Raw genomic sequence first — 23,204 nt, 5'->3', positions numbered from 1 at the left:
TATCGGGCAATTCTGCCTTATTCAAATAATGAAGAAAATTGGTGTAATAAGGTACCATAGAATAGTCAGAACAGCTTACATTAAAAAGTTCACTAATATGGGCCTCCTTCATGGTGCAAGGGGTTAAGTACTGCACTATGAAGCAATCCATAGCCTCTGCAGCACGAGTTCAATCCCTAGCCAGCCAGGGAGCTACCCACACGGCGCAGCAGACCTCTCCTGACTCGCCCAAAGCTCCCCTCAGCAGTATATTTCAGTCAATCTGCCTGTTCTGTTCCCTACTCTCTCTCTGGTGAATCCTCTCACCCCCCCCCACACCTCTGGCCTGTACCCCAGCTCTTGTATGCATAAACAAATCTTTAAAAAAAAAAAAGTGCACTAATATACCACACTGCTAAAATGAACATAGGAGAGATTACTATTCTGTTCCTTTTGATTCTGTTCACATCTATACAAAGAATACAGTCCTTGGTCCAACACCAAGTAACAGTAGACATATCAGTCAAGTTTGAGCCTGATGAGGACAAATAAGCCACAGAGAATCAGTTATCTCTGCCTGTTCTGCTTGCTCTCTTGGTTTCCATCAGTTCCCTGGCCTGACAGACTATTTCTTGCTTCCCACTTCCACCATCCTGCCCAGTCACTTTATGTCATTTATTAAACAGCGCTATAATCACCTCCCATTCTCCCCATCCCAGATCACTATGCACATACCCACAAACCTATTACACAATGGTTTTTAATCATGTTTTATTCCTTTGTTCATAGGTGTCTTTATGACTACTGGAGTAAGCCCAGCCTCCTCTGAAGCATTCTAATCATGTATGGTCCCTCAGAATATGTCTCTACTAAACTCAATAATATATGTCATTCATCATTCCTTAGTTCCAAGGGAAAGACTCTTATATCTTTCAAATTTAATGAACTATTTTTGCTCAGTCTATCTCTCGTGCCAAGACAAGGAGACCATGGAAAGAGGAGTCAAAAGGTAACAATCACATACACCCTACACAAATATAAGTGGGCATCCTGTGCCTGAACCTCTCTGTAAAATATTTTCTAGTTCAAAGAGTTGTGAGAATAAGATAAGAGAGAAACATTGCACTTTACCTGGGTTAGGTTTGTCCTTTCTATATAAAAAAATTAAGAGAATAAAATAAGATAGCACACTTAAATCATAAAGTCTGGTCTCTGGCATGAACTTAATCCCTTCCTTCCTTTTGTTTACTGACTTTATGAGATCATATGAGTACTGAAGGAAGTTCAAAAGAATCATGTAGGAGTTGTTGCTCCTAAATAAGGCACTTTAAATCCCTATCATTTGGGGTAAAAGGAAGAATGCTGGAAACAAGCAAGATGTATCCAAAGCCCTCTGCTCAAAACATTTCCTTCCAGATGTTGTCAGTTCACCTGGAATATATTTAAGAGTAATGATGCCTAGATCTAAACCAGATTCTCATAAACTGGTCTGAAAGAAATCTTGAGAATTTTTTTAAGCTTTCCAGGAGATACTACTGTGCAGCCAAGTAGGAGGAACCATTGTCTCTATATATGTCATGCCCTGTAATCAATTGCTATGTTAACATTTCTCCTTAAAGATGTTTATCTCTTCCTCCACTCAATTCAAGGCCGTAATTCATAACTTAGCACCATTTCATTTTAATTAAATAATGTTTTCCCTGTTTACAGATACAAAATTTTGAAGGGTGGGCAAGGCAGCAGCAAACAAGGAAAAGAAAGAAATAAGTTCTCTCCCTTTTCAGGGTAATTATGAATGTTCCTCCTCAAAGGGAACCCCAAGATTTCATTTATGTCCCTACTTCAAAATCCTCACATTCCTACTTCTGATTAATTGAAACACAAACAGACTGGACATTCTTGACTAAAAAAGAAAAAGAATGACCTCCCTCTACCATCCATTCATCTTAATCAACTAATCAAGCAAACCAGAAACATTACCTTATACTTCATAGCCAGGTATAGAGGGATGTCAGGTCTTAGCACTGAAGTAGAAAGATATTAGAGATGAGGCTCACAAAGTTGGTTTGACTTCCAAGATGATCATCTACTAATCTTTCTGAGAATCAATTTCCTCCTCTTTTACAGGGGACTATGAAGAGGATTAAATTACAATAAAATATTGTAAGTAAAAACTGCTTATACATATCAGGCATTCAATGAATGCTACTGAACTGAAAACTCTCTAAGCAAGGGAAGAGTTAATTCATATCCCAACTCTAGTGGGTCACTCCTACAAACAGCTAACCTCCTCACACTATAAAAACTGTTGCTAAGTGGTAGTTCCTGCTGACATTATTTTAAAATTATGTTTTAGTAACAAGCCCCAGTAGCACTCCTCAAAGTCAAAATACTGTCAATTTCTTCAGATTTTTCTCACTGGACTCATTCCAAATCCTGCTATGATACTTACTTTTTAATCTAAACTCTGTTTTCAGTTTCTTTCAAATTGTGCAGTCAGAGACAATTTTCCTTTTCCATACTGCTATTGCTAATTAAAACTTACACAGCTGGAAAATCTGGTAGACTTGTTAGGCCATCTTGACAATTAATGCTCCCATTCTGAACTCTAAATACATTAGTGTGTGTGACTAAGATTCATGCACACCTAAAGATCTTCCATAATAACATATGTCAGAAATTACGAAAGCTAATTTTTTCCGTTTCCCTTCTCATATTTTAACCAAGAGTGTTCCTATGTAGTACAAACAGGTGCTGAATCTGAGACACTTAGATCTCCTGAAATCAAATGAAAACATATTAATAAGTCAATAATCAAAAAGCATCAATTTAGCACTTAACCTGTTTTGGTATTGGATTTGTGTGTAAGGTGCATCGGGAGATAATCATTCAATAACTGAGATAGATTTTTTTTCCACATTTGGAATCATAAAATTTGGGTGTTCTAAAATTAGTCTTTTAACCATAAACATTCTATATATTTCACCCTTGTTTATTAATCAAGGGTACCAAATACTCCTACACAATTGAGGCATAGCAAATAGGAAAATCTTTTCCACTTATGGCTAAACACCACACTGAAACCACACTCCCAAGATGCTTGAAAGCTAATATCTAAAAGACCTCATAAGAAAGACAATTTAACTAGTAAAGAGATTCCAGTCACAAATCTGGGATTTAGGGAAATTTTTAAAAATTAATATCCTCATGTCTACCAATAGGGAAATTAGTTTCATCATCCAGTTTCCTGGGACTTTGAATGTTTTGGAGGTTGCCAATTTAAGGGATAGTAAATTCTAATCCCATACAAGTACAAAATTCAGTGATGTTGCAAAAATTAGCACCAAATTACATTTACTTGCATAACATATTCCAAAATTAAAGTCTATACTAGATATTGAAGAAAGTTGAAAGTGGTCTAAAGTAGTAACTATCAAACTGCTCCGACCTTGACTCACAGAGACATAAATCTTACATCAGACAAAATACATGTAATATATATATGTAAGTAAAGCCAAGTTTTATAAAATAGTACTTATCCTTGCTAAGTGTATTCTATTTAATTATTTTAGCTCTTTAATTAAATTTATTTCCCAGTCCACTAATAAATTGAGACCCACTTCAAGAAAAATAGTGGTGTAAAGGGAAAAAAATCTATTCTTCCACCAAAAACAAGATATTTGACCTTCACTATTAAATTGGTGCTTATTTAAGATTTGGAAATCAAAAATCATTCAAACACGGTATAAACTGAATGTTTCACCATAACAAATGGTCTTACTAACATTAATCTCAAAATCCTCCAAGTCATAAACTGCTGATGAAACACTCTTTCCCTCTACACCTGATGAATGAGGGGAGGGAGAACTCCAGGTGGGGAGTCAGTTGAGACAGGCACTCTGAGCCACCCCAACAGCCCTTTCCTCTCACTGGATCCCACTCTGCCTGGATGTCTGTTGAAGGTGAGTCTCCAGGGCTGGGACACACTACCACTCCACTATCTTCCCTCCCTCCTGCACCAAGGCAGACTCCTTGCCCCACCATGAGAGTGGATCCTCTCCTAAGAGCTCCATCATTCCAGGACTTTCATCATCTCAAGTCCATTAGACACTTTTGATATACAACTTCAGCTGTGGAGAGGATTCAAGTCTTTTTCAGAACAAGTCCTCCAGACCCTATGTGACTCACTACACATCTGGATTAATTCCAGATGCCAGGCATACCTTAGTCTGGGTACAGCCTATCAGAACACTTTATAAACAGAATCTCTGTCGAATGATCTAACTTTGAGAATCAGGCCCAAATCAGAGACACAGGCACAAACTTCATCTGTAGATAGTTGAGAGTAGAATTTATCTATAGTAGATTATTTGGGGAATTGATTCCAACTAAGTCACTTCAAAATTTCTGTTTGTCACCCATGCTAGCTAGTCTAAGCCTTGCTTCTTTACTGCTACCATGTTTTGAGGAATACAAATAATATTCTCTCTAAGAAGACTGTTAATCATGGAGCAGAGTTACCTAATTTGCCTATTTAGCACCCAAATCCATTCACCCAGACCAAAGGTCTTTAAGGTCCTTTGTCTGGTTTTCCTTCACAGCATGGTCTCTGAATCTAAAAGAGGGGGAAGAAAAGAGGGGGTTTCTAAAAATGGTTCAACTAGCTTCTCATACTTATTAATAAAGAATATGTGGAAGCTATAAAGCAAAATACTGAGTTACATTTTCAGCTTAAAAATAATGGGAAAAAAATTACACAGTATACTATATTGCTTTGTTTTATATTTTAATCTTAAGGTTAGATGTTTTTATTCACTCTTTAGAACAATCACTGCCTTCAGAAACTTTTTTTTTAAAGATTTATTGATTTATTTATACAAGCACTGGGTACAGTCAGAAGTGCGGGAGGGTGAGAGAATTCATCAGAGCCAGAGCAGGGAGCAGAGCAGGCAGAAGGACCGAGGTACACTGCTGAGGGGAGCAGCGGGCAGCAGGAGAGGTCTGCACGCCATGTGGGACCCTCCTCCGGTGGCCGGGGAGCAGCTGGGGATCGAACCGGTGCTGCAGAGGCTGCGGGCAGCTTCGCAACCCAGCGCTCAACTGCTGCGCCACCGGGGAGGCCCCCAGAAACTTTTTAACAGTGGTCTGTGATTGATCCTGCGGATACAATAAAACTTCCCCTAAAAACTTGGAAATAGGGCCTCCCTGGTGGCGCAAGGGGTTAGGACACAACCTATGAAGCTATCCGCAGCCACTGCAGCATAATCCCTGGTCAAGGAGCTATCCACATGGCACAGTAGACCTCTCCTTCCTCTCCTGCTGCTCCCCTCCGCAGTATATTTCAGTCAATCTGCCTGTTCTATTCCCCACTCTGTCTCTGGTGACTCCTCTCACCCCACACATTTCTGGCCTGCTGTAGCCCAGTTCTTGTATGCATAAATAATTAAATCTTTAAAAAAAAACTTGGAAATAATATTGATAAGAGTGGTCTCTTTAAATAAATAAACTTTAAGATTAACACAATGACCAGAAGATAATCAGAATCACCTTTAAAGAAAAAGTGACTCCCAATCTGGAAGATCTAAGAGTGTGCTTATTGGCCAAAATCATTACCAAAGAAGGAGTTAAACAGAAAGGGGAATAGGGGGAGGACAGGCACAGCCACTACAGAAAGAATAGACTCTCCTGGGCAGATTCCCCAGGAACAATCTCCAAGATCTGAACTCTTCACAGACTCTCTCTCTAGAATAATTGTCACGCATGCACTTGGGCCTTGATTCATTTAATGCCTTTGTCCTAATTTAATCCTTACCCTCACCTTCCAGTGCAAATCTTTCTATGGGGGAGAGAGGCTGCTGAGCACACAGTCTTGGATTCATCTATCCCACCACAGATATGAACTGAGCCCCTTCCAAGTGACCAGCCCTTGGCCTAAACAGGGATACAGTGGAGAATTAGACATATGATGCCTTGTGCTAATACAAACAAGTAAATGAATAAACAAGTAAATAAGGCAACTGCAGTTCAGAACCATTAGAAAATAAGTTGAATAAAAGAGTAGGTAATGACAGGTGGAAGAGAATGGTTTCAAAAATAGGGTTCAGGAACAGTTTCTTTGAGAAAGTGACGTTTAATACAAAACCAGAGACTAAGCCTATCTTTAGTGTTTTTCAAAAACATTTCTCAACTCGTTTTTTTTTCCCAAATTATGCAGCAACACAATGGTAGAGAGACTGTGATGACAAGAATTAGAGCAAGCACTGTGAAAGGGAACATGAGCATGTAAATGTGTTAGGAAGTTAGGAAAGGACAGTTCCTTTTTTGCTTCCCTTCATCAAACATAGCACGAGTTTCATCTCAATCCCAACCTCTTCCTAGGTCCCTTAAGGTTTATGCCTCCAGATGTTAGAACTGGCACCTCTGGCTGATTTCTTTATTAGGATCTGCCAGGCAAAAATGGAGGAAGAGAGGTTTTAGGCAGAGTGAATAGGAAAAGCTGTGAATGTGTCACTTCCAATGTGACTGGAGGTTTATAAACAAAGGGGAAGTAACAGATCTGGCCAGAGAAGCAGGCAGGAACAGAACCACAGAAGAGACTTCAGTTTTCTTTTAACTTCAAAAGGAAGCAAGGGAGTGACACAACCTGATTTACATGTTTAATAGATACCACTGACTTAACTGCAGGGTGGTAAAGGAGACTTTCAAGGTACCCCAGGCATGCAGTGATGTGGCATGACTAGGGTGGCAGTTGGGGAGAAGTGAATGACTTTAAGGCATATCTTGGGATGTGCTAATAGACATATATGTAGAATGGGGTGTCAAACTTTGACTTGGCAAAGAGTGGTGCCTTTTACTTGAAATTAGACAGTGTAAGAGAGAATTAAGACCTTCTCAAAGGCCACATCCAATATGAGATGCCTCTAGACACACAAGAGGAGATGTCAGTTAGGGAGTAGTACACGTGGGAAAACATTGGGGTGAATATATAAATTTAGAAATTATCTGCTGAAAGTTAACATCACTAATAATGGGAGAAAGCAGCCTCACAGAACTGTTGATAAGATGTAATGAGAAGTATACACATCATGTGTGATATTGTGGCCAAAGGTACACTACCTGCGTCTAATCGTGTGGGAATATCAGACAATCTCAAGGTAATGGGCATTCTAAAAAATGGCCTGAAATCTTAGAGAAATAATTCAGGTTATGAAGTCAAGAAAGGACTGAGGAGTTGTTCCAGAAAGCTAATTAAAAGACACGACCACAAGCAGTCCTGCTTGGCCCTGGGCTGGGTTCTTTTGCCATTGAAAGACTTCATTGGAACAGGGAGTGAAGCTTGGATTGGGTCTCTGAGTAAAGGTACTATTGTCACAAAATTCATTTTTTGTAAATTTGAAAATGTTTCAAAATTATAAGGAAAAGGGGGAAAAGTAGAAATTATCTGCACCTGGATGATCCTTAAAACCATGGGCATCCCCATCTCTATGACAGTTATTTTTCATTGTAAGTAAATAAATTGAGTAATTCACCAAAGTAGTGGGAGCCATGCTGGGATGCCCACAGCAGATGGCTGGCCTTGCCCAGACAGGCCTGCCCTCTGTTTCACCATATGCCTCAAATGAGAGCTGCTCCTTCAAGGTTGCTTTGTTATACTGCCACATATAAAGCACTGTACCCAAATGCTCATTTTTATTTGTGTGCATCAGTGCAGAAATTAAAAAATGACACATATTTAATTTCTCTAAAGCCTCAAAGTGCTTATTTTGTTTAATATATAAATTTCCTAAATAAAAGAGAAACTTAACTAAGTAGATTAAAAGACCAAAACCAAATCTTTGTGTAGAAGAAGCCACACTGTTTACTGTGGGTTCAGTGTTAAAGAGCTCTATGATAACAGAATATTTGACAACATTACACGGAATTGATTGGTTAAGTCATGATGAAATAAGCATTAAAAAAAAAGATCATGAGAGGGCCTCCCTGGTGGTGCAAGGGGTTAAGCACCACACTGTGAAGCAATCCACAGCCTGCACAGCATGAGTTTTATCTCCAGCCGGCCAGGGAGAAACCCACATGGTGAGGTAGGCCTCTCCTGTCTCGCCCACTGTCCCCCTCAGCAGTGTATTTCAGTCAATCTGCCTGTTCTGTTCCCCACTCTGTCTCTGGTAGATCTTCTCACTCCCCCAACCACACACATCTCTGGCCTGTGCCCCAGCTCTTGTATGCATAAATAAATCTTTTTTTTTAAAAAATCATGATAGAAAACAGAATTAAATTACCATAAAACAATTATAATTTATCCCTTTACTAGTCATTTTTTAGCTCCTATGTGATTACTGTGTTTGCTTCCTACTCTCCTTTTAATACAAAACCAATACTTCTTTCTCAGCAGTGAAAACAGACCACACCATGGGAGGCAGCAAGATGGAGGCAGGTACAAGACATCTTTTGATTCAGGTTTTAGGCAATTCCAAAGAGAAAAAGACAAATCACCCTAGAGGTGATATCTCTAAGACAGGCATAACCATGGTCAATTTTACAAAAATTATACATCCCTATTTGGAATTAAAAATTTTAATTTCATTTAAGTGTATTGCTGATGTAATTAAATCAAGTCAATTGACATACTAATGTTTTTAGGAACATTTAGCATCATTTTTAGTGGAGTCTTCTAAAGATATTTCCATTCTCCTTTATCAGTTACCATCTTCTCTATGTAAATCTAAAAGATTTTGGAGAACAACCACTAACTTTCCTTACAAATGCAACCCTGTATCTACTTCAAGGGGCATCTGTAAGTGCATAGAGGGAATACAGAAGGGGTGAAGTAGACCCCTCGACTTCCATTTCACTGCAGCTTGGAGTTCAACTTGCTCCTCTGATTAAAGGAATGGTGTTTTCTGGGACTAAGACATTATTCCCTGCTGCCTCAGTAGGAGACTGCCTCTGCATTCCACTGAAGCTGGTCTAGCCTTCTCTGTTAACTTTTTGTGTTTTCTCCTTCCCAAGAACCTATAGAAAGAAGACCAACAAGACCTGCTCAACCTGGGCGATCAGCCAGCTTGACATTCTGGCTCTTTTGTTTTCTCTCTCTCTCCAACAACCTCCCTCCCTCTCTTGAACACACTCTCATCTAACAGCTGGATCCAGGATCTGTTGAGCCAGTCTGAGAAGGCTGAGTCATTTCTGTTCTAGGGCCTGGGGCCTGTAACTGTCCTTCTTTTTTTCTCATTGGTTTATCTCTTATAAGCCATTTAAGTGTTAAGATGAAGAATCTCTTTGGTAATTGCTTTCAAATCATTTAGGAAAACCGGCTTAGGTAAAGGAATTCTCCTTAGGATGTTACTAACTGATTAGAGATTTACACTGGGGTTAAGGACAAACACCTTAATCATCAGTTATATATCTGCCCTGCTTTATGGGTCATTGACTTGAGCATGTGTTTCTCTCAGGAACCTGGAAGAGAGGGGTAGCTATGCAGGACAGGATTAATAGTATTTGGGGTTCCTAATTTTAAAATTTTATTAATAGCACTCTTTACCAGCAATTTCATTTCATTATTATAAATAGTTAGGCTTTTTAAGGGCTCTAGAAGTCAGATAAATATTAGATATCTGAGCTTTAGATGAGTTATTATAAAGGCACCTTTGTTTTTTGTGATTAAGTGTACTTGGATAGAGAAATTCATTCTAAAAGGCCAATACTGCCCTTCCCCACCATGCCAGAATCCATAATTTGCCACATAGGCAGCATCAACTTCAACAGAAGATAATAATCACATACACATACTGAAAATTCAGAGCTCAGTTTTATTTTACACCTATGAGAGTCTTTATTAAACTATTGTAATACTTTTATTCTTTATAACTGATTTCTATGACATTGCACAAAAATGCCTTTCCCTTTCCTTACCTCTCTACCTTAAAGTCAGTTTCATTCTAGATAACCAACACATGAAGTAAAGTCAGGAAGAATTAACTCTATGTTTATCTATGAGAATGATGCTTTTAAACCTGTTATTCTGTTTTCTTCCTAGGCAATTGCTCACTGAGAATTATAGAAAGCAGCCTGTAGATGCCAATTCCTTTTACAGACCTCTGACTGGAATGGACCTGAGACCAGAGAATTTCCTTACCTTTAGTTGAACTAAATGCACATCCACATGCTTGCTTTCCGAGTCTTGCTGGACTGAATGGGTTAGGTCCCGGACTCTCTCTGAGGTCATGCGGAGCCAGGTCTCTATTTCAGGTAAGTGGAGGACAATCTTCCAGTCAGCCCCTGTATGCAACGGGGGTGGCTTTTCATACTGCTGGTCAGAATCCATATCTTTCATTGCTTCTTCTCCCTCTCCCTGCTCCACAGTGGGTGTCAAGTTGATGGCCATGGGTGAAGCATCAGTAGCCATGGGATCTAGGTCTTGCGACCTCAGAGGGGAAAGTGTCACGCTCATGGTTAACATGGAGAAGTCTAAATCTTACTTCTTTCCAAAACAGCTGAAAGCAAGAGGAAAGAAAAAAGCAAGAGTCAGACAAGATTGCCAAATAAAGAAATGATACTTCACAGAAGAAACAGGATTTCTAAATTAAGCCAGATTTCTAAATTAAGAAACTATAGCTCATAGCAAAACAGAAAGAGGTGTTTTGAGTTTCTACATAGTAGCCCCACAACCCAGATATAGTAGAAACACAAAATCATAGTCTATTGCTTACCTCAACATCCTTTCTCTCCCCATTCCTAAGGAATAAAATCCTTAATTTTCAGGATTTTATATATATTACTGCCAAAAATATTTAAAAACCACATTCCCTAATTTCAGTACAGCTAGGTATGGCCATGAGGCTAAGTTTATAACTGATTTCTATGACACTGCACAAAAATGCCTTTCCCTTTCCTTACCTCTCTACCTTAAGGTCAGTTTTATTCTAGATAACCAACACATGAAGTGAAGTCAGGAAAGAATTAACTCTATGTTTATCTATGAGAATGATGCTTTTAAACATGTTATTCTGAATGTTAGTGGGACTGCTCTGTACAAAGTCTGTGAAAGCAGCTTAAAGAAAGCTGACTCGATTAGGAGAGGCCCTCTCTTTGTCCTTCTGCTAGCCCCACTCCCTTGTTTCTGTCAATAATGTAGACTTCAAGGTCAAAGCTCCAGCTGCCCTCTGAGAGATGCTTTTGAGTATGCTGGGCAGAGAAGGATAGAGTGTGGGTCCCATGTGGTAACAAGGAATCACTGCACCCTGGTCTTGTGCTCTGGACTTCTTTTACTGGGAGAAAAGCAAACTTTCATGTGGTTTAACCACTATCATTCTGTACTTTCCTATTATAAAAGCATCCAAACATCATTTTTTGACTATTACAACCAATATATGCAACATATGAAGGCCTCCCTGGTGGCGCAAGGAATTAAGTCCCAGCACTATGAAGCTATTGGCAGCCACTGCAGCATGAGTTCGACCCCTCAGCCAGGGAGCCAACCCACATGGTGCAGAAGCCCTCTCCTGTCTCGCTGGCTGCTCCCCTCAGCAGTGTATTTCAGTAGATGCGCCTGTTCTGCTCCCCATTCTGTCTATGGTAAATTCTCTCACCTCTGCCCCCATACTTCTGACCTACATCCCAGCTCTTGTATGCATAAATAAATCTTTAATACACACACACACACACACACATACACACACACACGCAACACCTGAGATAGCTAGAGAGAAGAAAGGTAGACCTCCTCAAAATGTTCAAAATAGGTATTACCAAAACATGTTACTTTGGTATGTGGATTAGTTAATGCTGAAATCAACTGATGCCCTGCAGGCTCAGGAGAAACTTTTGCCATTCCCTCAGCTGTCTCAAAAAAAAAAAAAAAAAAAGGTTAGGGGTATTAGCTAGAATTAGGACTTTTCCCCCAGAAATAAGAATATCTATATGGCAAGAGAAACATGTAATTACAGAGCATCTTTGCCACATGAGTCACCATCTCCTCATCATGTGAATTCTCCTCCTCCTGCCTTGAAGTTCCACCCCCACATCACATTTCTTAGCTAAGGATAAATATCCTCATTTTGTCTCACTACAGAATTTCCATCCATGAAGAGTCTCCCAAAGTATGTAATTAAATTTATTCTTTTGGGCCTCCCCTGGTGGCACAGGAGGTTGAGCACAGCGCTGTGAAGCTGTCTGCAGCCTCTGCAGCTCCAGTTCGATTCCGGCCTGCCAGCAAGGGTCCCACATGGCATGGCAGACCTCTCCTGTCACACCAGCTGCTCCCCTCAGCAGTGTATTTCAGTCAGTCTGCCTGTTCTGTTGCCCGCTCTGTCTCTGGTGAATCCTCTCACCCTCCCGCGAATCTGGCCTGTACCCCGATTCTTGTATAAATAAATAAAAATCTTTTTAAAAAATAAATAAATTCATTCTTTTCTCCTACTAATCTGTCTGATGTTAATCTGATCGCTTGAAGAACTCAGAGTGGTAGGGGGAAATTTCCTCTCTGCCAGTACAAAGGGAAGATGTTCCAATCAACAAAAACATTGTTTTGAACTCAGATATTGTTCATTTCTATGAGTTTTTAGATAAATAGAGATCACATGATAATTCCAAACATTTACTTACCTAAAAAGTATAACTCATAGAGTATATAAAGTCTAATTAACTCTAAGCAATATTACATTAATATCTGGTTATATTGAAATTTTTAGAGGCTTCTGGAATTTCAAAAGTAATAAATTAATCTTAAGCACATAACATTAAAATGTTAATTAAATAGTTAAAAATAAGTGAATGCTATAATCAAAGTTGTTTTTAAGAAAAATTGAATCATTTACTAATAATCTAACTATCCTTTTTCTGGAACCAGTTTAATAAATCACAACCTTTACTATCTTGTATTTTAAACATTTTAAATAGATATTATTTTTATTTTCAAGAGCAGATTCTTTAACTCAAAGCAATGTTTTGGTTTTTGGTGGGTTTTTTTTTTTTTTTTGACACATTGTAGTTTACAGCTTTCTTTCCCCAAAGATGAAAGATGACTAACTAAAAGGTATGAAATTATCTATATTTCTTCAGATTCTTAATATCCATTTAGTAACAAAAGCAAGACTATTTTACGTACAAAAATAAAGGGGAAAAATCAAAGTCAAGAGAGTTCCCAATTTGACTTGGAACATGTAACTTTCTATACAGGAATGAACACAGGGAATAACAAGACATGTTGAATTGACAAAAGCCTTAAGAATAAGTAACTTTTGTGACATTTTATCTCAGAAGTCTCCCAATACTATAGCATACTGCCCCTCCTCAACTTCTTGAACACCTAACTTTTAAATTAAATGATAAGGAAGTTTACAAATGTATAAAGTAAAGTTATATACAAAAAAGCAAAATATAGTGATAAAGTAGGCTTATCACTTTGGTACCAGGCTTCAATTTGATAGCTTTCTCTCCCTGATTGCAAGAGGCAGAAATTCTTGCCCCACATTTTTAAGCACCCTTGCACACAGCTTTTAAAATAATAATACTAGACCTGGTATTTGAAAACAAAACAACTAGAAGATATGGAAACTTCACTGGGAAAAAAACTCCAGGAAGAGTGAACTACCACACTACTTAATAAATCATACCCCAGCCTCAGACAGACTCTGATTCTGATTTCCTAAAACACCTTTAAATTATTAATCAATTCACTGCCCTGTGGGGGGATCTACTTAGAATCACAATCACAGGGAAGGAATCTGAGACAAAAGGATTAATAAGTGTCTCTAGCTCAAGGTCATAGAAGTGGCAATAAATGAAGAAGAATATTGGTATCACAGTGGTTCCCTCTTCCAAGAAACTAGCCTCATCTAAACCAGAAAACTAAATGCCAGAGCAGTGTACAACGAACTGTTTCAGCTATGCCCACACACCTACTCAGACCCCTTCGCAGTAACCCTGCACAACTTAAAACAACGTTTTGCCATTGTTTTAACTCCCAAGTCAAGAAGGAGCCTTTTCTAGAATACACATCCTACTGTAAACAAAAGAGCATGCCAAAGAATTGGCTCAGCACAGCTTACGACCCAACATACATTTCTATATATACCATCAGGCTGTAGGTATAGTGTAGTTTTGTGTGATATGGGGCAAGATGTTTTACATCTTTGGGTCTGTTTCTTCATCTGTAAAATGACAAAATTGGACTAGATGATCAGTCAATTCCATCTTACCCTAAGAATTTCAAATTAGCCAGGGTCATTTATCCAGAGATGTAAAAACCACCGGAAGGAAACATTTTGGCTATACTGAGAGATATGTAGATGCTAAATGATGGTGCTCCATTTTACCAGAACACATGAACGGCATCAATATATTTGTCCTACTTAATGGAAATAAATAAATAGTTATTGCCATGCAAACACATATTTTAAATCATTATCTACACATTATTTGTTGTTAATTCTTCCTAGAGGAAGGATGGCAAGAAATTCTCCTCTCTTAGAGTTTGCAATTTAAGACTAACAACACATGCATAGAGAACAAACAGAATAAAGAAAAAACATTAAACAAAAATGTAGCTGGAGAGAACAGGATGCACATCACACATGAGAGTATGGGCAAAGAAACCTTACATTCAAGCTGCTAAAACAAAGTTTCCCTGATTCTATAAAAATGAAATAAAATTTCAACATGGATGCGATGTTTCCATATTTAACTGATACAATCATAGATGAGAACTTCCATAGCCCAAAGAGTAAAGCAAAGCAGTGCATGACTCAGTTTTTATTTCAACTTCTGTCTACTTTCCTTGACATTAACCTTTGCCAGTGGGAAAGAAATACCATACATGTCATAATAACATAAGCAAGCTTGAGAAATGGCATAAAATTGATTAGTTACTGATTTTCATGGAACGTAATTATTGCAAACAACTGATTTTCAGTTTCAGTAGTTCTCATGGATAACCAAATTCTATTTCTGATTTTCACAAAACCACATCTGATTTTGAAGATAACTTAAATCTATAATTTAAAGGAAAAGTGCTTCACATTGCAGAGATCTATAGTAACAATGTTTGTGTATATTTTTCATGTCTTTATCATAGTTATCAACCTTACATTCTATTTTTTTATTTTATATTATTTTTTAAAGATTTATTTATTTATTTATACAAGCACCGGGTACAGTCAGAAGCGGAGGGAGAGAGAATTCACCAGAGCGGGGAGCAGAACATGCAGAAGGACCGAAGTACACTGCTGAGGGGAGCAGCAGGCGGCAGGAGAGGTCTGTGCACCATCAACCTTGCATTCTAATCAGATTAATTACTCCATTTAAATACAAACAAGTGAAAATTCAATACAAATCTGTACATTCTTCTAAATATTGTAAGCTTGGTATTTTTTCTTTACAAGGCATCTTGCAACACTCTCCCTAGTCTCAGAGGAGGAAAAATAAGCCAGTAGCTAACAAGTTCCAATGATGCCAATGAAAGCAATGAATGCATACAGGTAAACACCCTGTTACAACTCTGGTTCAGAACTTGCAGACATCCCTCTTTCCCTGCCATCAAATGCTTATCTGTGATTACCTTTCCAGCATTAGAGATAATACCATCTTCATGCCAGCTGCTGTTAAAAGTAACATCCATCAAATCCTTTCCTTTCCACAAATCCAAAGAAGATTCAACATTTAAAGGGCAAAAGCTGAAAGCAATAAAGATTTTGAAGGTTTTTCTCTTTATTTTAATTTGTGGGAAGGTTTTCCCCATCATGCTTTATTGATCATCCTACAGAGACAGAAGAAACACACCATAGTTTGCTTACTAATAAGAAAAGATTCTGCCATTTTCCTGACAATTCAGCAGTCTAAAGTCAAAACCTGACTTAGCAGAAATTCATTCCACTTGAATAAACAGACACATCTAAATCAGGAGTATGTTCTTTGACCAAACTAGGAGACAAGAAATGCAGCTACATCATCATCAACGTTGTCCAACTCTCTCTCCCATCTCTTGTAATTTCTTTCTCAAATAAAATAAAAAAGTCAGGAATGTGTTCTCTGTACTCACTGTAAACATTTTTGTCCCTACAGGTCCTTCAGGATTAAGTGTCTGGCTCCTCCTCTCCCCACTAGAGTTTTCTTCTGGGGTCCAAATGAGATAACAACCAGTCTCAGAGCTGCTCCATGCCAGCAAGACCCTTACAAATCTGTAGGGCACCAGCTTCAAACACCCTTAGTGGCCTAAATCTCTTATAAGAGAGGGCTGCTATGCTGTCCCTATTTGGAAGCTAATGTACAAGTTCCAGGCCTGTGCAGTTATAGACAGCCCTTTTGTAAACAAGCAGTAATAAGTAAGCTGAGAAAAGGGAACAGTTGCCAAAACAAGAATCACTATGGAAAGGAGTGTTTGAGTGGACTGAGTGCACCCATCTAGTCACAGCTCAGAAGAACCAAAATTGTATACCCTGAACATTGAGCAACCCTAAAGCAAGATAAATTGATACATTTATAAGTAAATTAATAGCAATTTGTTAACATAATTGGCCAACAAAGCCTATCAGAGCTGAATAGATTCAGCCCTCTCACTTTTCTTAGAAACTATTCCAACAAGAGTATCACCATGTGTGCAGTTTGAAAGGTAGTTTAATAATCAGGTAAACCAACCCCAAGTCTCTCAATCTCTCTCGGTGCCCTGCTTACTCCACAAAAGACTAATGAGAATCTAAATCGTAATTCTAGTCAAATTAACAGATCTATTTGTTATAAAGCATATGTTGCAAAACTGAGATAGAGAAAACTGCTTTATGCATCACTAAGTGTCCGTCTCACCTCTTCATTTCCTTCTTTTATATTCTTTTTTTTAAAGATTTATTTATTTATTCATACAAGAGCTGGGGTACAGGTCAGAGATGTGGAGGGTGAGAGGATTCACCAGAGACAGAGTGGGGAACAGAACAGGTAGACTGACTGAACTACACTGCTGAGGGGAGCAGGGGGTGAGACAGGAGAGGTCTGCTTCACCATGTGGTTTCTCCCTAGCCGGCCAGTGATCAATCTCTGTGCTGCAGAGGCTGCGGATTGCTTCATAGTGCAGTGCTTAACCCCTTGCGCCACCAGGGAGGGCTCTTTCTTTTACATTCTTATAAACACTCTGCACAGAGCCTATTCAGAGACCCTAAATTTTGAAAGGAGGGAAAAAACTTCCACATGAATGTTTTGATTTTTGTCTAAAGTTAGCTCTCATGCTTTGATTGCATTAAGGAAAAAACAAATGAACTCAAGAAGAGCACATTATATTCAATTGCAGGATTCTAGAATTGAGTTTCATGAAGAAAACACAAAAACAATAATAAATCACTTAATTAATAAATGTCACAACCTACCTAGATGAATAAGGCTCTAATTTATCACCTACTTTTAAATCTAACTGCCTGTCTACCTCCCTGGCCTCTTGTGAGGTCAAGAATTGGGAAATTTTAAATGACTTTAAACTCTTAAAGAGGGGAGCTAAAGAGTTCTACTAGGTATTAAGTTAAATTTGTACTTGAGTTAGGGCTGGAGGGAGAAAGAGTGGCTTTTGTAAGATGCTCTTAAGGAGGTTTTCATAATCTGACTCCTTCTCATTGTACTTCTTCCCCTCTGGCCCATACTCTCCAGCACTCACCTAGAATAATGTGGGTGGGTGAGAGAACCATGGTAACCCCAGATTAGTTTTATTTTCTAATCCTCTCACCATAACAAAGCAGCCTGAAAGGGGATGTGAGTGAGAAGAACTTCAAGTGTACCAGGAAGAAACAGAATGTAAATAGTGGGGTCTGGACAAATTGCTACCATTTAAAAGATCTTCTTGGTAGTTCTCAGTGGTATTTCCTCTCTCTCTCTCTTTCCCCTTAACATGTCCTTTGTGTATGGCTGTGCCCCTAGGCAGATGGCTGATTACATACTGCTAATCATAGAGACTCTGTATCCTCTCCAAGGACTCCCCTCAATCACCTGCTAACTCCTCCCCGAAGCACATAAAGCCCTCTGTCAGCCATAATACACTTCATCAATCATCTTCCTCCCTCAAGTCCTCTTCCTATCACCCCCCCTTGCTTATTCAGATCCTTCTCCTGTGGCAGGGACATTGAGATTGAGTCAGTGAGACATCATGCCTTCCTTGTTTTCTTTCCCCCACTACAGCAGTCAGTTCCTATCACTCGGAGATTCATTTGGCAACATCAGTCAGTTAGCTGAGAATGGTGCCCATGGTCATGATTGTGGACCATCACGTGCTAATGAGTATTGCTGTTTTTTAACCCCACCCCAACTTGCCAGCAATCACCTTTAAGCATTAGGCAGCCACCTTTCTGCTGCTCAAGAAAATGTCCTGAAATAAAATGGATTTGCAAAACCCTAATATATCAGAAGTACAGTTGCTGATTTTGCCAGTGCCATTAACACAAAGAAAATGAAACATGATCCCTTTTGAATCAGCTGAAATTACTGAGAATCAACCATATATAACTAATTATGTATATATGAGACTCATCGTATTTACACACAAGGAAATTATAACTTAATAGGAACAGTTTCTCTCCCTCCATCCTCTGTTTCCCACATTCTAATAATTACAGCACAGGCAGGATGTGGACAAAGCCCTTTGAGGCCCTAATGGAGTGGCATTAATTCTGGATGGAGGCAAGTTTGGGGGAACCCTTACTGAAGAAGGTAACATTTGAGATGGGCTCAGGAAAAAAAAGGTTGAATTTAAATGGGCAGAGAGAAGAGAGGTAGGAAAAGAATTCCAGGCTAGGGGGACTACATGAACAAAGAATTCTCAGCACCAAGAAGTTGGAAATATTAGCAAATAATTCAGTGTTGAGAGGAAATGGGAGCATGATGGGAACTAGGATAAAAAAAAAAAAATCAGGCCACAAGTTAAGCTGTCACCATACTATAAGAAGTCTTTGAATGTAACACTATGGAGTTTAGAATCAATATTATAGGGAGTAGGGAGCAGGAACTCTAAAAAGATGCTAAAAGAAAAGAAATAGGATTACAATCATGTGTTAGAAAGGGACAGAAAAATCAATGGCACTGTTACTTACCAAGAAAATGAAATGAGAAATGAGGATCAATATCCTTTCATAGTAAAGACAGACTTTATTAAAATAGAAAATAACCTTAAGAACCTCTTTCTAGCCCAGAAAAAAAGAAAAAGAGGGAGAGAAAGGGAGACTACAGTTTTAGATCAGTGGTTGAAAGAGTTCTGTGCCCTGTCCTCTCCAGACCATTAAATATAAAAAGAATTCTCCATTTTTAGTTCTCCATTAATTCCACTCACAATATTAGCATCATTGATTTGAAGTGGAAAAGTTTTAAGGTTCATCTTAGGCGGTATTTTTTCCTTGTTCTAAAATTATGTTTTAAATAATTTATAAGTAATATATATTACTTCAAACATTGTAAAAATAGATAACAGTGAGGTTAAAAGATCCTCTTCTATCCCTATATTCTCACCCCCAGTCAATAAGTGATAAAACACTATTCATCTTTTGTGACCTCAATGTATAAAGTAGAATGGAAATGAATTCTAAAGAGTCATCTTTAAAGATTCTAAAGCCTAAATTAGTCACCTGTATCAATGCAGCAAAATTAAAATGTCTGCTAATTCAGTGCTTTGTCTACCAGATGTTAATAGGTTTTCTACAAAAAGCTGTCATGCATAAATAAATTGTCAGTACTAGGAAATTCATAGGTAGAGATAGCCAACTAGACACATTTATCTAATTTTGCTCCCACCAGAAACCCTACTAACACTACTTCAAAGGACTTTTTGGGTTGGATTTTTTTCTAAAGTATACCCTAAAGATTGGAAAGGGAAGCAAGTTTTTTGAAAGTTAAACATAAGAAAGTTAAATCCTAAGCCAGCAGTTCAGAAAACCAACCTGCTTTTACTTCCGAATCCTTTAATTTGAAATTGGTGGAACAAAGTTCCTCTGGAAGTGAAGGTAGAGGAGTGTATAGAGAAGAATTCACTTTAACCCCCCGCCCCCAAAAAAGCTCTTCCCTTTGTCCCAACTCCTGGAAGATAACCTCTAAACCTTTAAAGTTACCCAAATGATAGAAGTATTTTTGTTATTCATTGGGGGGGCACCTCTCAGACCACACTTGCCAGTTATGCTAACAAGATGATTCACCTTGCTAAACAGGAAGACCAACCCTGTAATTAGAGGGTTGAGGCTGTGAGCAATGATTCAATCAATCATGCCCAGGTAATGAAGTCCGAATAAAAACTACGGATATTGAAGCTCACATGAGCTTACCAAGTTGGCAATACTCCATGAGCATTGTCATATATCAAGGACCTGAGGGTAATGCATCTCTGGGGATATGGAAGCATTGCGTTTGGAGCCTCTCAGTACCATATTCCACCCTATTTGTTTCTTCCTTTGGCTGTGATTTCCATCCCTATGTTATAATAAAGCTATGATCGTAAGTATTTTCCTGAGTTCTGTGAGTTGTTCTATTGAATTATCAAATCTGAAGCAGTCTGTGATGGATGTCCTGAGGGCCCCTGAAATTTTAACTAGTGTCAGAAGGCTTGGGAGGTGTGATAGTCTTAGAGGATGCTAACCTTAACCATGAGTTTGGCCTAACTCTGGGTAAAGGGGCAATGCTCTATCAAGAAGACTGAAAATGCTTCCATTAGAACTCTAGCTATCTCCTTACTCTGTTGCTGGGTGGTTTCTCTGACTCCCAATTCTGGCAGAAGACTCCAGGAAGAATCAATGAACAGGTCTCTAGACTTAAGGACACTGGCCACAGATGATAAGAGAAATACCTAAAAAACAGGAGGATTAAGTTAACATAGGCATTTCTGACAGCTGAGATGCCCCAGTATTCTTCCCCAGCTTGACTCCCCAAAGATTTTATCTTCTAATCAAGAGACTAAAGATCTAAGAGACCTGATTAGTCCAGAAAGACAACATACTGAAATTTTCACATCCAGAACCCTACAGTGACATTCACAGTCAACAGACCCACCCATACATTCAACACATCCAGTCAGCTTTCTGGTCTTCTACTTCCTAAATATGATATAGCTGTCAAGGATTAGCTGAGAATTAGTACCTCTGGAAGTGGTATTGATAACAGAGCCAATGCAAGTAAACAAAACCTCAACGTAGAGGAAACAGATTATGCAGGGAGAAGATGATTTTGGTGAAAAAAGAAAAACTATAAGAAATAATATATTTGTATTCATGAAATAAGAAAGGAATGTTATTTTTAAAAAAGAAATATTAGTCGAACAAAAATGAACTTTGGGAAAATGAAAACATTTTCTCAATAGAATGACTGAAATAATGAGGAAACCTCACAGAAAATAAAAAATGATAAATTGACAGAAAGTAAGAGAGGTGAGATAAAATCTTTGGTAACCAATCCAGGAGGTCCAGCATCTGAAAAATGGGATTTTATGAAACAAAAGTAAAGAGAAAGGGGAAAAACACAAATTAAATCTTTTCAGAAAAGGAAAGACTGGGGTTTCTAGAACAAAAAGACCCCCTTAGTATATGAAAATAGATACTCATCAGGCACTTTATTTAAAATCTCACAATATTAGGAAAATGAGGTTTAAATTAAAACAAAGAATCATAAATTAAGTTGCTTCAGATTTCTCAACAGCAACTATGATAATGAGATTTATAATAAGAAATATATATATTTCATTTTCTGGCACAAGGTTCTTAAGACCTTGAATTTCCTAAGCACCATAGTCATAAAAGAAAAAAGTTTCTAACTATTCCTAACAAGCCACTTTCACCATACCTTGGTTTATGTTAATGAGCTGACTTTTGGAAAGTCCCTAAGATAGAACTTGCATTTACATATTCTTAATAATAGAAACACTGAAGTTTGATATAATCCAAATCACAACACCATTTTACAGGAAGAATGGGTGTGTGTGTGTGTGTGTGTGTGTGTGTGTGTGTGTGTGTGTACACCCCTGTGAGAAAGAATGAGAGAGCAATGGAGTAAATAAAGAAAATATACTCAGTAAGTAGTCATATCATTATACTGTTTCAAGATGGAGTGGTTAACAAATGAATCAGTTAAAATATGGTGTTTACTTCTGGAGAATAAGAAATGGAAGAGGGTCTGTGGACTGTTGTCTTAACAATCCTAAGAACTACTTGATTCTTGTGTACGAACATAAAACTTAAAAACATATAGATTTTAAAAAATTAGTTTTACTTCTAAGTACATGGAGCATCTTCAAATAGAAGATAGGAATATCAGGTGCACTCATTACCAAATTTATTTGACTATAAAAATGATTTTTTGGTTTTTGGTAGAGAATGTCACAAGACTGGATAGGGCACTCAATTAAAATGTTAAGTTTAAAATTGTGCCTACCCACATGCTAAAATACTGTTAATATAAAATGCTCACTATGACTCAGTTCAATAATGATGTTGTATTGTTTCACTTAAACAGTCCCTTTAAGAAAGATCTAATTCCTAAAAACTAAATCTGATCTCATGATGAAAGCCACAGTGATTAAGTGATCAAGTTGAAGGTAAGGTTATTTCATTATTTGTCCCACAGGTAGTTATATTCTAGAGTGAATAAATTTTGTTTTTGAAGGAAACTGAATCAGGCTAAAATACCAAATGATGAATGTAAGCCAAATCTTTCAACTTACATTACATTTGTTTTTATTGTTCATGCTGCAACATGAGAAAAGATCAAATAACTACCCATACTACTGTTCTTTCATAAACAGAAGGCATTTTATGGGTGATGAATTCTCATAGACCTTAATTTTCAAAAGCATTATTTCCTATTCACTATTATTTCCTACTCACCCTAGCCTTCCAGACAGACTAAAAGGTTTTTCTTTAGAAGATTCAAATTAAAAAATACTAACAGTAGACAACAAAGTCTTTTAACATCCAAAAGGCCAGAGATCCTTCCTCTGAATGTCCTTTATTACAGAAAAAATAATTAAACATTTACTCTATGTCTGCTTTTCAAAGAGACAATTTCAGCAAGGTAGACTCTCTTTCAAATATTCTCAATGTTTTTGCTTAAAATGCATAAATTCATTAAATAGTGTCAAGCAATTCTGCCTATCCAGCCATCTAAATTGTAGGTGGGTATCTAATAAAGTAACACTTCTTCCAACATGAATTGGTGTTTTGAAAAACAATTCCTAGAACAAATAAAAGATATATAGCATGTAATTTCAAAGAAAAATAAAATAGATA

General features: G+C 37.9%; 1 protein-coding gene across 4 annotated transcripts in view; it reads right to left on the bottom strand.

Moving 5' to 3' along the window:
* Positions 1-23,204, bottom strand: part of AKAP6 (A-kinase anchoring protein 6) — a 529,429-nt gene that overhangs the window by 334,435 nt on the left and 171,790 nt on the right. For 2 of the 4 annotated variants that reach the window (XM_054689765.1, XM_054689756.1), the window contains 2 exons: positions 20,662-20,773; positions 10,115-10,472 (listed from right to left, as the gene is read on the bottom strand). In XM_054689765.1, the coding sequence (XP_054545740.1) occupies positions 10,115-10,438 (324 nt within the window). In that variant the 5' untranslated portion in view covers positions 10,439-10,472; positions 20,662-20,773. Of the gene's footprint in view, positions 1-10,114; positions 10,473-10,688; positions 10,710-20,661; positions 20,774-23,204 lie in introns of those variants that run through there. The other 2 variants (XM_054689759.1, XM_054689754.1) reach the window with 2 other exon arrangements.

The sequence above is a fragment of the Talpa occidentalis genome, unplaced genomic scaffold (assembly GCF_014898055.3).
Source record: "Talpa occidentalis isolate TD23 unplaced genomic scaffold, MPIMG_talOcc4v2.1 talOcc4.11, whole genome shotgun sequence".
NCBI classification, from domain to species: domain Eukaryota; kingdom Metazoa; phylum Chordata; class Mammalia; order Eulipotyphla; family Talpidae; genus Talpa; species Talpa occidentalis.
The sequence above is the reverse complement of the archived record's forward strand: the minus strand, read 5'-3'. Positions and strand labels throughout refer to the sequence as shown.